At 49.0% G+C, this 14,012-nt stretch overlaps 1 protein-coding gene across 9 annotated transcripts; it reads left to right on the top strand.

Moving 5' to 3' along the window:
- The first annotated feature begins 62 nt into the window (after nt 1-62).
- ZNF821 (zinc finger protein 821) lies at nt 63-13,766 on the top strand. Of its 9 annotated transcripts, none has more exons than XM_048958102.1 (8): nt 64-492; nt 1,498-1,589; nt 3,620-3,710; nt 5,366-7,745; nt 8,257-8,399; nt 8,955-9,059; nt 9,965-10,131; nt 10,847-13,766. In XM_048958102.1, exons 4-8 carry the CDS (start codon nt 7,577-7,579, stop codon nt 11,499-11,501), a joined length of 1,239 nt encoding a protein of 412 aa, XP_048814059.1. In that variant the 5' UTR covers nt 64-492; nt 1,498-1,589; nt 3,620-3,710; nt 5,366-7,576; the 3' UTR covers nt 11,502-13,766. The 9 variants fall into 9 exon arrangements, with proteins under 9 accessions (XP_048814060.1, XP_048814059.1, XP_048814058.1 ...); XM_048958101.1 differs by having other exon boundaries at nt 5,086-7,745; XM_048958105.1 differs by having other exon boundaries at nt 3,620-3,813; nt 7,620-7,745.
- The last annotated feature ends 246 nt before the right edge of the window (nt 13,767-14,012 follow it).

Raw genomic sequence — 14,012 nt, 5'->3', positions numbered from 1 at the left:
GCGGAGGTTCCGGCAGCGTCGCGTTCCGCCTCCTCGCCCCGCCCTGCCCCGCCCCTCCCCGCGAGCCCCGCACGCCGACTGCACCGCGCTAGGCGGCCGTACTCGCGGGGTGTCCGCGAGAGAGGAGAGCCCTCGGGAGAAGCACCGCCGACATCGGCCCCGGCGGAGCGCAGCGCGCTGCCATCGGGGAGGCCCTGGCAGCCGCGGATCCCTCCGTCCCGGGGCGGCGTGGCCGCGCCCCCCCGCGCGCCGATCGGGGCTCCCCGGGGCCTTCGCGAATGGACGCGGGCTGAGATCCCCCGCTGCGGAGCGCTTCGCCCCCGGGCGGGCCGTGAGCTCGGAACGCGGGCGGCGCCGCTCCGACCGGCGTGACATCGGTTCCTGCCCTTGCAGGGGAGCGAGGCCCGGCGGGATCAGACGGCCGCCGCCCGAGGCGCGGGGAGCGGAGCGAGGCTCTGCCGGCCGCACCTGCTGCGCGTCCATGGCACGCAGGTGAGCGGCTCCGGGCGGCGGCGAGGGGGGCTCAGCCAGGCCTTGCCCGCGCCGCGCGCTCTGGCGGCGCCGCCATTTTGCCGTCTGTCTGTCCGGCGGCCCTTTGTCTGTCCGCGGCTCCCGGCGCGGGCGGCGGCACCGGGTGAGGCGGGGCGGGCGGGCGCGCGCCGCCGCTCGTCTCTCCGTCGGGGAGCGGGGTCCGTGCGCCTGGGGCCGGGCCTGCGCCCTGTGCGGCCGGGGTGCCCGCGGGCCGGCGTCCGATTGTCGAGGGATGCCGGCGGTGTCCAGCGTTCGTTTGTACGGCCGCAGCCGATGTGTTCCGTTTCTCCTTTTGTCCGCGTCCGAGGGAGCCGTGGGGATCGATTCTCTCCTCCGTCGGTCAGAGGGTGAGGGCCGACATTTCCCCTTTGTGGTGCTCGAGGGGGGTCCGGACGGCGTGTCGGCGTGTGCCCCGGCGCCCGGGCGCTGTACCGGAGGGACGATGCTGGCGGGGGTCTGGGCGGCCTCGCTGGCGCGCACGCGCTGCCTGCAGGGCCGTGCCCCGTCCCTGTGCTGCTCGGGCCCGCTCACACCGGGGCGGCGGTTCCCTCGTGTGCCCGGCGTGGGGCTGACGGTTACCGGTGCTCGGCCTCCCGGGCCGGCGTCTCCTCTGCCCCTCTGTGGGTCGGCTCGGTGGTGGAGGTCATTAGGCTGGTTCCTTGTTCGCCGTAGAAGCAAATGGGAGGGAGGAGGGTACTTGGGCTGAGCCCAGCCGCTCGTGAAGCGGGGCATTCTGAGCTTTTTGTATTACGGGTGCAGAATTGCTTATTACTTAGTTTGAGTTGGGTGGGGCTGCCCGTGCGTGGTAAAATGATTGCGGATTGCGTTGGATGCTGGCTCTGAATGTGGCTGTGGCTTTAGCCCTGTAACCAAGAGGATGGGGATTGACCCTGAGACGCTCAGCTGCGTTTGTCTGGTGGCTGAGAAGGTCCCAGTGGTGTGTGTGACAGGCTCTTCTCTTCTCAGGTGAGCCCTCTGCTGAGGGAACGAACACACTGTGCTCCCAGGTCAGGGAAACATGTCCCGTCGGAAACAGACCACTCCTAACAAAGTTCACTGTGAGTATTATGTTACATAGCACCATGGGATCCTTGTCATAGATGGATAGTTGTGGAGAGGAAGGGGAGGAGGGCAGTGATGAAAAGGTACCATTTGTGGGGGAATGGTTACCTATGTTTTGTCCTAGGGCTTGTAATAAGAACTCTGTATGCCAGGGGAGCTGGCAGTGTCCTGACAAGGTAGGACAGGGATAGGCTTGAACAAACTCTGTAAAGGCAGGTTTGTGTGCACAGGGCCTGCAGCTCTGCTTTGTGTTCACACTGTCACAAGCATAAGTGAGGTTCTGGCCAGTTCTTGGATAGCAAAGAAAGTTCGAGGTAGGGTGGTCTGAGTGTACAACTGAAGTCTGGGAGCCCTGGCTTCTGATCTTTGCTTTGCGGCAGACTCAAGAGACTGGCTTGGATGCGTCACTTAAGCTCACTGCACCTCAGTTTTCCACCAGATAATGTAAATAAAGCCATTTGCCTTTTCCTGGCAGGGAATGGACAATGGCTACGTCAAATAATGGACAGATATGATTTGTCAGGCCATTGCTGAGCTGAGCTGAGAAGACAGGTGTCTTTCTCCAGCATTGTCAAGACCCTAACATTTGTTGGATAGCAAAAGGACTGAAGGTGCTGTACATCAGCGCTTCTTGTGGGTAGGCTGTAGTGAGGTATTAGTGTAGCTGGGAGACAGCTGTGTGGATGTTCAGCTACAGAGGGGCATCTGCATGGGTTTTGTTTGGCTGGTTACAGAGGGGAGTTGGGAGTCCGAAGCTATTCCCTTGTATATATCCAGCTTTGTGGATGGATAGATGCTTGAAATCTGGGCTTGAACAAAAAAAAACAAATCTCCACTTCTGTAGACATGTGAAAGCAAGGCTGATTGAGATGAGAGGCCTAAGAAATGCTCCGCTATGGTAACTGTCAGGTCTGTGGAATGGAGAGCTGACTGCTGCGGCCGTAGCAACTGCCTCACTTTGCTGATGCTGCTGGCTTGCCTGTCTCTATGTGTTTCCCTGTGCTGCCTTTTTGTATGGATACGGCAACAGAAATCTATGCATGCTGTTCTCTGTGTTAGAGGAAAATACATCCTGACATAACCTAATGCTCTGCACCCTCTGTGAGTGTACTGGTGAGAATTACCTCTTTCTGATTTGAAAGCCCTATAGCCTGCAAATGCTAGGCATGGGAGAGCAGACAAAGCTTTCCTTGATGGCCAGTGTCAGAGTATTGAGGGCTGACTTTGGCAGCTGCTCTGACTTGTGCTTTCCCACTCCTGCTTCCTGTGTGCTGAGTTCAGCAGTTGGTGGAATACAGCTTTGTACAGATTTGTCTGCTTGGAATTGTCTTTATTAGATAAACTTGATGCATCCCGTGTTTTCTCCTGCAATGCCAGTAACACGTCTTCTTTCCACACACATTCGCTTTTGAGAGCACCCAGATACTGCTTCTGCTGTTTAGATTAGATGTATATAAAGCATGTACTTACTCTGTCAGCCCTGGTGTAGGGTTACGGGCTCTCATCTATGGACACAAAAGAGTACAACAGCTTTAAAAGTTCATGTCGAGTTTTCGTGGTGTTTAGGTGGGCTAATTTCTCTTCTCCACTCCACTGCAAACAGTTATGTTCTATAGAAGCTTGTATTGTTATATACATGAACTATACATGCTTTGGAGTTTGGTCATCAGGGTATTTTCGCATCATTGCTTTTTTATCTGCAATGCAAGTGATTGTATCACCAATTTGGGTCTTGGAGAAGGTACCCGACAAAGATGCTACCAGCTGGCACAAGGCTGAGGTATGGCATCTGGTATGCCATAGAGAAAGGAAGCATGGGACTTGTTCACCACCTTACACGCAATATTTAGCTGCAGATAAACTATTTGATAGGAGGCATGAAGAGCAGCAAAATAGGATTGGAAGAAAATGGGGGACTGACAGATACATGAAAAATTGCAATGGTGATGTCTCCTCCTTGGGATGGAAATCTTGTCTGTCTTATGATGAACACCACCAAATCGTTGGGACTTCTCTGTCTACCTAGCCTGCTGTGTATCTGGAGGGCCCAGAATTGCCATGCAGTGCACTGGTGAATGACGAGGAAAATCGGAGAGAGCATCATCTCCAAGATCTGGGTGAGCCAGCAGAATGAGGAATCAGGCTGAGACATAGCAGGCACGTTACTGAAACTTCTTGGGACTGAAATTGTTGGGAGGAGAGGAATAAAAGGGACAGCAGGTACGTCTGCAATTGGGATCAGATCTGCAGGCTGTGGGGCTTGGGAAGTGCTTTGTGGATTTGCATAAATGCCACTGTGAATATCTAACAGGACAAATTCATGAGAGGATGATGCCTACTTCTTCCTTGCTTGCTGCTCTATGTTATCTTCCTTCTCAGATTCACTTTTGCAAGCAACAGCTGCATTCTCCTGTCCCTGGCTTGTTCAGTGCTGCCTCTTTCCAGAATTACTTTCCAGGCTCAGCATGGCCCCCGTTTAACCTTGCTCTCACAACAGCAGTTGCTGTCTCCATTTAGCACAGTAGTACTTTGGCATGCAGAATTGTGCGGTTACAAGTCAGACCACTTCAAACAGAATTTGATGTGTAAGGAAACTCATAATTCTACTGAAACAACAGTAAAAAATACTGTTATCATAAGCATGTCATTGTGTGTGATTGCCAGTCCACTTATAGTTTCCACTGTAGTCATTTCCATGTGGCAGAGTGCAGCACATAATTGGCTTTTAATAACTGATTTTTGTATTGTCATGTGCTGCATAAAAAATGCTTTCATCTGACAATATGGTAAGAAATATATTTGTAATACTGAAGTATACTTATTGCATTGCCCATTCCTCACTGAATTGAAAAATGCCACGCAGTTGTATTGTTCCTGTGGAAGTATCTTCATTCATTTGGTCTTTATTTTCTTCCAGACTCTAAAGTATAAAAGTATCTTCTCTCTAAGCAGTTAATCTTCTGATCTTGCTTCAAGCCTGTCCTTTGCTGCAATGTCACTCATCAGCTATAGGTCATTCCACTGTTCTTGAGCTTGCCAGGAATTCTGCTGCAGGTATTAGAGTTTGCTTTTGTTTCCTCTCTCCGCTATCCCATGAGCTGCTTTTCTTTCTACGGCTTCTACCTTTTGCAAGTGATGCTTAGACCTTTTGAGAACAGTATTTGTTAATCAAATTAATAACCACTTCCTAGCTCTATTCTGTGTTGTCCCGGTATCCCATTAATCCTTGGTTTCCCTCCTTTTCCCTCTGATATATATATGTACACACACACACACACACACTTTCTCTCTCTCTCTCTCTCTCTGTGCTCTTCAGCATTTCTTGAATTCTGCTGCTTGTAATACTCCCAGTTTGAAAAGAAAGTATCTTTCGAGAATAGCAGCCAGCAATCAAACTGAGCAACAGTTGTTATTTGCATCAAAATCCTCGATTCTTAAAGGGCTCTGTGGGCTGCGGTTATTAACACTTTCAATTGTTGTTTTTCATTTCAGTAACCGCTACAGCAGTGTGGACAACCCAGAATAGCGATGGGGCAGGTGGATTAGATCCACAGTGGTGGACAGACTTGCAAATTTCAGGTCCAGGAAAGGAACACAGAGAAGACCTACATGAACAGGGATGTTAAATTGATGTACAAGGAGGGAGTGAAGTGGCTCATCTCTGAGAGACTTTTCTGTTTAGGAAGGAAGACAGGGGAATTATGCAGTTTATTCTGATTTTTGTTTTGTGGATTTTGGAGTGAGGTTGTTTGTTTATGTGTTTATTTTCCAGAACACCTGAGAGTTATCCTGCATTCATACAGTTCAAGAAGGGAAGGGCTAAGGAAAATAATCATTTCTGGCTGCCAAGCTGATACACCATCAGATCGTAGCACTCATAACTGCCCCTGTTGCACAGTACCACAGGGCTGGCCCCTACCTCCACAGCTGCTCTCCTGGCATCCCACTCATTTGCAAGATTATGGAGAGGAGAACTGGAAAGCAAAACAGAGGCAGTTGTTTGACTCTCGCTGTTCTACATCTCTAGCTGCTTGTGAAACAAATACAGTGACTTGTTTTGGGGTTGTGGTCAGCCTACAGCCCTTTCTGTATTTAATAAAGAAACTTCTGGAGAAGAGTCTGCGAAGTCAATATCGAGCATAATGTCCTTTCTGACAGTGGTGATCCTAAAGCTGTTGCCTGTCTTACTCCCTTTCCACAGAAATGCAAATGTATTCAAAATGGGGTGGAGGTGGGGGTGTGTTTGTACGTGAGCATGTGTGTAGACAATAAAAACATAACCCTGTACCTATCAAACATTAAAATTCCAAAGCTTTACTGATGTAGGACCTAGTCTGTCAGTAGCTGAACTGAGCACTCTTTTCCAAGTTCTTCCAGAAACGCTATTAGTAGAATAAGAAATTTGGTATAAGCAAAATACAGAGCTTTTGAAAGTTTTTTCCACTCCCGTGATTCCTTTTGGATACAAGCTAGTGGTTTGGTTAACGGTTTGCATTTCTGGCTGTAAGCTGATGGATGGTTCTCCACATTGCTCTAAATCAGTGCTCATGTGGTTGTGTGTATGTTATAATGAAAGGCCTCTGGCAGACGTGATTGCTCTGCTGGTTGTTGTGATTGGTGTTAGAAGTAGAATCACTCAATCTCAGAATGATTTGGGTTGGAAAGGACCTCAGTGATGATCAAGTTCCAACCCCTGCTGCAGGCTGGGCTGCCAGCTGCTAGATAAGCGCGAGGTCAGGTTGCCCAGGGCCCCATCCAGCCTGGCCTTGAGCTCCTCCAGGGACGGGGCATCCACAGCCCCTCTGGACAACTTTGGAAGCCTCTGAAGGGCTTTACAGTCTTCCAAAAATTAAAGCAATGTTGGGAATTTTGAGCTGAGCACAAGAAAGGCAGTATGTGTGTAAATACGGGGCAAAGCTGGCTGAAGCAGTTCAGCATGTGAGATGCACCTGTCCCTGTAGCAGGACTGGTGCTGTCTCCATGGGTTATGAGTGCAGTTCCCTGTATTGATGCCAGTTGTGGCCCTATCCTAGAAGGGGCAATGCTTTGAAAGCTGCACTCTGACCTTCTTTGCACTGCATCTTAAATTGCATTTCTGCATTTACGCTTTGAGTAGTTCCTGTGAACTTAGAAATGCTGATCCAAAAGCTATAGCTGTTTGGGAACTAGCACCTTGCCCCAAGTGCTCGTAACTCATCCACTGCTAAAAGCAAGTCTTCGCTACCTGTAGAACAAAGTCGTTTGTTTGTTTTAATGTGAAAATTGGTGGTTGACTTCTGTAGTTATTCCCTGGAACTGGAAGCCTTGCAGAGACTGTTGTAGGAAGTTTTCTTTCAGAGGCACTCAGATAATTGCCTTCTAATAGGTTTTTTGTTGTCTGTTCTATTGTTGAGTCGAGATACAAATAGTTACAAAGAGAAAAACAGACTGTATGTAGAATTTAGTTTAACCTAATGTGGGAATCGTGCAAGCACTAACGTCTGTGCCTTTCCAGACCCTAATGTGATTGGTTGACCCTGATGCAATTAGTATGAATATCCTGTCGCAGTACTGTTGTGCTGCTTGTAATAGCTTCTGAATGATTTACAAGAGCCATGTAGCAACACGTCCAATTTGGGATACAGTCATCACCCCTGCGTGGCTTTTCCTCACCTACAGCTGTGCTGTCACTGTTGGCAGATTGGTCCTCTGGTAAAAGTGGAAGCCATGTGAGCACACGTGGCAGATGTGGAGCCTTGCAGGTTTTTTACATGCGACTGGAGTGGTGTATAAAGGGTGTGCAGAGAGCAGCCTGACACCATACACAACCGCTAGCGAGACGTGGGGACTAGACTTGTGTTAGCAGATACAGGAGGCTGGAGTTACAGGGCAGGGAAGCACAGAGGTTATTTAAATGCTTTCAGAGAGGTGACTTCAGAGGGTCTGCACATTGCAGGTGAGCAACCCCACACTTGTTGCATTTCTGGCAAGCTTTTGTGAAATAATGGAACAGCACCAATCTGACTTTTTGTCCTTGTGGCTGCCAGGGGAGCAAGTCTTTGCAGGGCTGGAGGAGCAAGCCCGCCAAGCCATGATGAAAAACAGCTTTCCTGGAGCTCTTGGGGACCAAAGGCCAGCTATTCATCCACTGCAAGACCGTGATTTCAGCAGCAGTGAGTTCTGCCCCTTCCAGTAATTGCAAGGTAGTGGATTGGAGAAACTGATAGGGTGAGGCTAGGTGCTACAGAGCTGGTGGGAATTCTCTGAGGACCATTTTACCCATCTTCTCTTCTGAATTAGCCCTTGATTCTTGTGCTGACTGCTCTTTATCAGCCAACAGTAAGAGCAGAACTGCTCACTAAGAGAAGACAAGCCCAGAGCCAATGGCCACAATGCAGGTTGAACAGTAACCTCACCACTAGAGTGCAGTCCCACAGCACCGGAGCAGAATGGTGACAGCACCAGGCTCTGTTGACAATCTAGTGATCATGGAGCAAAGCCAGGAAACAGGCCAGATCCAGGGACTTAACGTGGTTCTTTGGGGATTGAAGTACCTCCTGAGTTTAAATGGGGCCCCGATCTTGAGTGTGAGTGGAGGCCCTAGGTGAGGCTGGTCAGGGCAATTAAGGTCTGTTAGTGCTGTCAAGGTCCTGACACTTGGAGTAACTGCTTTCTATGTTCAAGGTGGCAGTGATGATGAGGAAACCACCCATGATGAAGTTTCTTCCCATACTTCAGAGGAGGATGGCTCAATGCTAAAGGTGAAGAAAGAACTGGAGAATGGAGACCAACCTGCAGCTGGAACCCTGCTGATGAGAGAAAATGAGGCAAGTGTGTACTCGCACTGCAGTCTCATCAGTGTCCAAGGGAGAAGGGGTGGGCACTGTCTAGACATCTCTCTGTAACCTTAATTTCATACCTTGTTCCCATAATCATCTCCTCCAAACAGCATCTCCTGTTTAAGGGAGATGGTTTTGATGTTCATGGGCTGCCAGGAACAGGAGATAGCAGGGATAAACTGCTATTCCCCTGCATGGACAAAATGACTGTGAAGTCTGTTTGCCTCCTTCAGTTCTTGTACCTTTCGTTTCTGCTACAGAGCAGGCCTTGCCCACTAGAGCCACCATGCTGGCAAAATCATGGGTTCGAGTGGAGGGCATGAAGCTTCTGCTTCTTCCTCCTGAGGCAGCAAGAGCTTTGCTAAGAGGCTGAATAAAGGAAGTTTTGGACTGTGAGAACTGCAAACCAGCCCCAACAAGACTGAGCACTGCACTCGATCTGGGCTGGGCCATTGTGCCGTCCCTCGCTAGATGCTAAGGGAGGGTGGGTGGCTGTGTGGAGATCAGTGTGCCTTACACCAAAATGGCTTTCCTTTCCTGTAGGTTCCTGAGAGCTTGAATGCTGACTCCATTCTGGGACTGTCAAAGTGTCCCCTCTGCCAGCTGGAGTATGAAAGCAGAGAGCAGCTCATTGCTCATGTATACCAGGTAGGGGGTGGTTCTGAGTAGTGCGATGTCTGTGCCTTAAGCACCTCAGCTGTCCCAAAGTCAGAAACAACCCTGGGCAAGGAGCATGGCTTGACTTTGTTCAGATCTTTGCAGTCACAGAACTGAGCTTCTATCTAGGATGTGATTGAAGTTTATAGCAGATAGTCCAGAGAAAGTTCTGGGGAAAAAAATAAGCAAAGCAGCAGTCTGCAGATCTGGAGAATACAGCTCCATCCCAAGGCAATCTTCGCAAGCAATTGCAAACAGAGACCAGGCAGTTCCTTCACATTAAACATGGAAGCAATTCTTACACCATTCAGTGTGATCAGCTGATCATTCAGCTCCTTATTATGTCCGTTTATCATAGTTCCTACCTGTGGGAACAGCTGTTCTTCCTCTGAAATGATTCCAGTATTGCAGTAAGTCTGTGGTGGGAACTCAGGTTTTGTTGTTAGTAGTCTTCACAGCACGTCTGTGTCTGCGAAAGAAGGAATAAAGCAGAGCTGAATTGGCAACTTAACTGTACAAGCTGATCGTTTCTAGCTACCATCATAGTGAACTTTTCCTCACCAGGAGGCTGCCTACTGTTAGTGCAGTCATGCTTTGTCTAATAACAGCAGCTCCTCAGATGCATTTCTGAAAACAAGAGTCAAATCTTATGATCTCTTTTGGCCCTACTTGTTTCTCTCGCACTGCAGTGGAGGTGCAGAAAGGTCTTGCTGTTTGATCTGTGACATCCCAAATGTCTTGAGCTAGTCTAGGAGCCATCAGCTGGAGGATTTACTGGTTAAGTGATCCAGTTCCAGGAGGTTGAGTTAGCTAGTTTCCCTTATTCGTTGAGCACACCTCAGACTGGGCAGGAAGCTGGGCAATTTGTAACTAACAGCTCTGTGGTTGTTTTGCAGCACACCGCAGCTGTGGTGAGTGCCAAGAGCTACATGTGTCCTGTATGTGGAAGAGCCCTCAGCTCACCAGGTTCCCTTGGGCGACACCTCCTGATCCACTCAGAGGACCAGCTGTCAAACTGTGCAGTGTGTGGAGCACGCTTCACCAGCCACGCCACATTCAACAGGTCAGGGTCATCCTGGCTGGTGAGTGAGTGAGTGAGTGAGTGAGTGAGTGAGTGAGTGAGTGAGTGAGAGTACCCACAGAAAAGCTTAGGTGCATTGCCTTAAATGACAGAGGAATCATATCTTGGCCCGACTTGCGACCGTTTGTGATCACCCCCAGTGGCTGAGATTCCTTTGATCTCTTCATCCCTGCAGCTCCACATCACCTGCTAAAACCTCTGTGATCATTGCTGCTTGAAGGGTGTTTCTTAGCTGTATGAAATGTAACACTGTTCAGAGAGCACTGGGGTCACTAGTCACAGGAGAGAACAGTCATTATTTCCCTTGCCCAGCAATCCATCACACTGGGTCTGTGCTGCCCAGACAGCTTCTCTTTTCCAAAGCAGGACTACATACAGAAACAAAAATGTTCTCCATTTACGTCCTGCCTGGTGGAAGGACGCTGACTAGGCAAATAGAGCTGGAAGAAGAAGTACAGAAATGAAAGTGGGGAACAGCTTGCTGGTTAATCCCTGCATTTGCATTCTTCTAATCCAAATACTGCTCTGGGCAAATCCCATTCCTACCCCTGTATACAATGTTGCTTGATTTTTAGATATTCAGACACATTTTGGGGCAAAGGCCTCTGTCATAGGCTCTGGTAGGAGCCACCCTGTAGTCTGAGATGAGGACTCTTCTGTCAGTACCAAGTATGACACCGCTCTTTCTGCTTTCCAGCGAGAAGCTGACAGAGGTGCTCAGTGCAGATCGCCTGCCTGTGCCACAGAGCGAGGGCCCCTCCAGTGTCAGAGGGAAGGACATTACCTTTCACAGCCCTGTGTATCCTGCAGGCATCCTCCTAGTGTGCAACAACTGTGCTGCTTATCGTAAGCTGCTGGAGGCACAGACACCTGGCATGCGAAAGTGGGCGCTTCGTCGGCAGAACGAGCCCTTGGAAGTGCGTCTGCAGCGCCTGGAGCGGGAGCGCACCGCCAAGAAGAGCCGGCGGGACAACGAGACCCCTGAGGAGCGGGAAGTGAGACGTATGCGGGATCGAGAGGCAAAGCGCCTGCAGCGCATGCAGGAGACGGATGAACAGCGGGCGCGGCGGCTGCAGCGAGACCGAGAAGCCATGCGACTGAAACGTGCCAACGAAACTCCAGAGAAGCGACAGGCCCGGCTCATCCGGGAGCGTGAGGCCAAGAGGTTGAAGCGGCGCCTGGAGAAAATGGACATGATGCTGCGGGCGCAGTTTGGCCAGGACCCCTCTGCAATGGCAGCTTTGGCAGCTGAAATGAACTTTTTCCAGCTGCCAGTGGGCAATGTGGAGCTGGAGAGCCAACTGCTGGGCAAAATGACTTTTGAGGAGCAGAGCAACACTACTCTGCATTGAGCTGCAGGCAGAGACTGCCATCTCTGCTGTGTCTGTCACAAGCAAACCAACAGGCTTCTGTGTTGAGGGGGCTGCTGTAGCTCCCCAGATGTCACTCCTGCATGGGTAGTTCTGGCTTCCTTCTGAAACAGGAGGAGAATGGAGCTGATTGATGTCTGTCTGGGGCTACGGTCTGAGGGTCAGCCACCGCATTCGGACAGTGGGAAAATAAATTAATGTTTCATGTTTATTTAGCCCCCTTCTTTACCTCCTGTGCTTTGTATTATTCTTGGACCCTTGCACCATTAAATGGGTTGAGACTGTTGCAGTTCTGCTGTAGGTAAGAAGTCTGCCTCAGACTTGCTTACTGCAGCATAAGTTACGGAGATAAGGACTTAGATGGTCCACCATTCCTCCAGGAATAAATACTATTCTGTGTCCATAAAAAGCAAGGGGAAAAAAAAAAGTAATCTCCCTGGAAATAGCTGCACACACCCTTTTTTTTGTTATGTGCTTCCTTGTAGTATGGAAAAGCTAACAGGAAACTGAGTTCCCATTCTAAGAAACCTCAGTAATGGAAGGGCTGACAAAGTGAGCGGGGAACAGTTTAGTAGTTTACAAACAAGGCAATTTTCATTCAAACAGCATTTCAGATGTGCAAGCGAGAGATATGGACATACTGGAGCAAGTCCAGCGAAGGGCCAGAAAGGTGGTTAAGAGAGTGGAACATCTCTCCTGTGATGAAAGGCTGAGCGAGCTGGGACTGTTTAACCTAAAGAAGGTTTGGGAATTCGATGAATATGAATACCTGAAAGGAGGATGCAGTGAGGTCAGAGCAGGCTCTTGTCAGTGCTGCCCAGTGACAGTGAAAAGAGGCAGTGGGCACAAGCTGAAGCACAAGAAGCTCTGCCTCAACATCAGAAAGCACTTCTGTACTTTAGGTGCCAGAACGCTGGCAGAGATTGCCCAGAGAGGCTGTGGACACTCCATCCATGGAGGTGTTCAAAAGCCGCCTGGCTAGGCTGCTCTGGGTGTCCCTGCTGGAGCAGAGGTTGGACCAGATGGACCCAGAGGTCCCTTCCCACCTCAGCCATTCTGGGACTTCAAAATTAAATGAGCTTATTCTGTTTTAATACAGCCAAATGTAATGCTGCTCATCTGGGATCATGGGTCACACATGGAGCAATTCATTCCTGTTGAAAATTCTTGTGTGACCAACAATGACTTTCAGCCATCACCGCAAGTAACACATGGGAACAGTTGGGGAAAATGTTAGTAAACAGAAAGCTGCTTTTGCTTTTACGCTGTAACAGAACCCATGAGAGTAATGCAGAGAAGTCCTGAACTGGGGAGGAGCTGGGAAAATCTGCTGGAGAGCAGTGAATTTAAGCCCAGAAGCAGCCAGTGCAGAGCATAATAGTGGTTTGTACCTATATGGAAATGTTCCCCTTTCTACTACAACTATAAAACTATGCAGCTATGGAAATTAAACTTAAGTATGTTTAAACTGTAAAAGGCAAAACAGTAGCGCAGAACCGGAAGTGAAGGAGCAGAGAGGTCATACATTCTCCATTTAAGAGAATGGTGGTTTAAGAGTGAGCATCTAAAATTTTATGCTGTAGCTTTTCAAACTTCAGCCCGCCACTGGTGTGATACACAGCTGCATGTGGTGCCCTGGAGACGACATTTCCAGCCACAGCCTGCAGTACATCTGTGTAGTGCGGAGTTGCTGTCTCTGCATTAAGTCAGAAATGGCCACAAGAATCTCACCTGGGATCCAAGGTAAAACAAGGAACAAAAACTTTCAGGCAGACTAGTCAGAAACAACTTGGTTTTTCAAAAACTTTTGATGGAACGCTTTGAAGGCCACACTTAAGTGCTTACAGTAACTGCATTTGGAGTACACAGTGCTCCTTTTCTCTTGACACAAAACTAACCTTATAGGCAGTCCTGTGGGCGATTGCTACAAAAAGCTATTAATTTTACTGAAGCTTACATTTTTATCTGTGTGCAGAAGTTGTTTTGACTTCTCATTCTCCACAAAGAAATGACTTCTGGAGGCCAGTCTGGCCTCACTCTCTTTGGAAAAAGCCACCAGATCTGGCAAGAATCTGTTTGGCTCCATCTTACCCTCTTCCTATCCTCTTGTTTTTCGAGCTGATCTCTCACCTTTATTCTTGCCTCCATTTTTATACCAAGCTGACCATCTGCTCTTTGCAGCAGTTGCTATTGCTCTGTGATGTGTGTTCTGCTTGGCCAGCAGAAGTGTTGTTTTGCCGTGCAAACCATAGCTGAAGCTATAGATCCCAGATCACTGCGTAAGAACACAGAACCCACATCCAAGTGATTGCTGATGCCACAGACAAGCAAAAAGTCTCAAACACCAAAGAAAAAGCTATTGGTTTATATATAGATATATATAGATAGATAGATATATACTGTGTTTACAGAGTCAACAAGTTAAATGGAATATTCATAAGAGCGTTAACAATAAAAATACAATCTGTGTGTAGCCAAGTACAGACTTAAAAT

Source organism: Lagopus muta, chromosome 12, assembly GCF_023343835.1.
Source record: "Lagopus muta isolate bLagMut1 chromosome 12, bLagMut1 primary, whole genome shotgun sequence".
Lineage (NCBI taxonomy): Eukaryota > Metazoa > Chordata > Aves > Galliformes > Phasianidae > Lagopus > Lagopus muta.
The sequence above is the reverse complement of the archived record's forward strand: the minus strand, read 5'-3'. Positions and strand labels throughout refer to the sequence as shown.

Coding starts and splice junctions, on each gene's coding strand:
- ZNF821 (XM_048958102.1), top strand. CDS start 7,577: ATGGAACAGCACCAATCTGACTTTTTGTCCTTGTGGCTGCCAGGGGAG. Junction 9,060..9,964: donor TCATTGCTCATGTATACCAG/GTAGGGGGTGGT, acceptor GTTGTTTTGCAG/CACACCGCAGCTGTGGTGAG. Junction 10,132..10,846: donor AGCCACGCCACATTCAACAG/GTCAGGGTCATC, acceptor TCTGCTTTCCAG/CGAGAAGCTGACAGAGGTGC.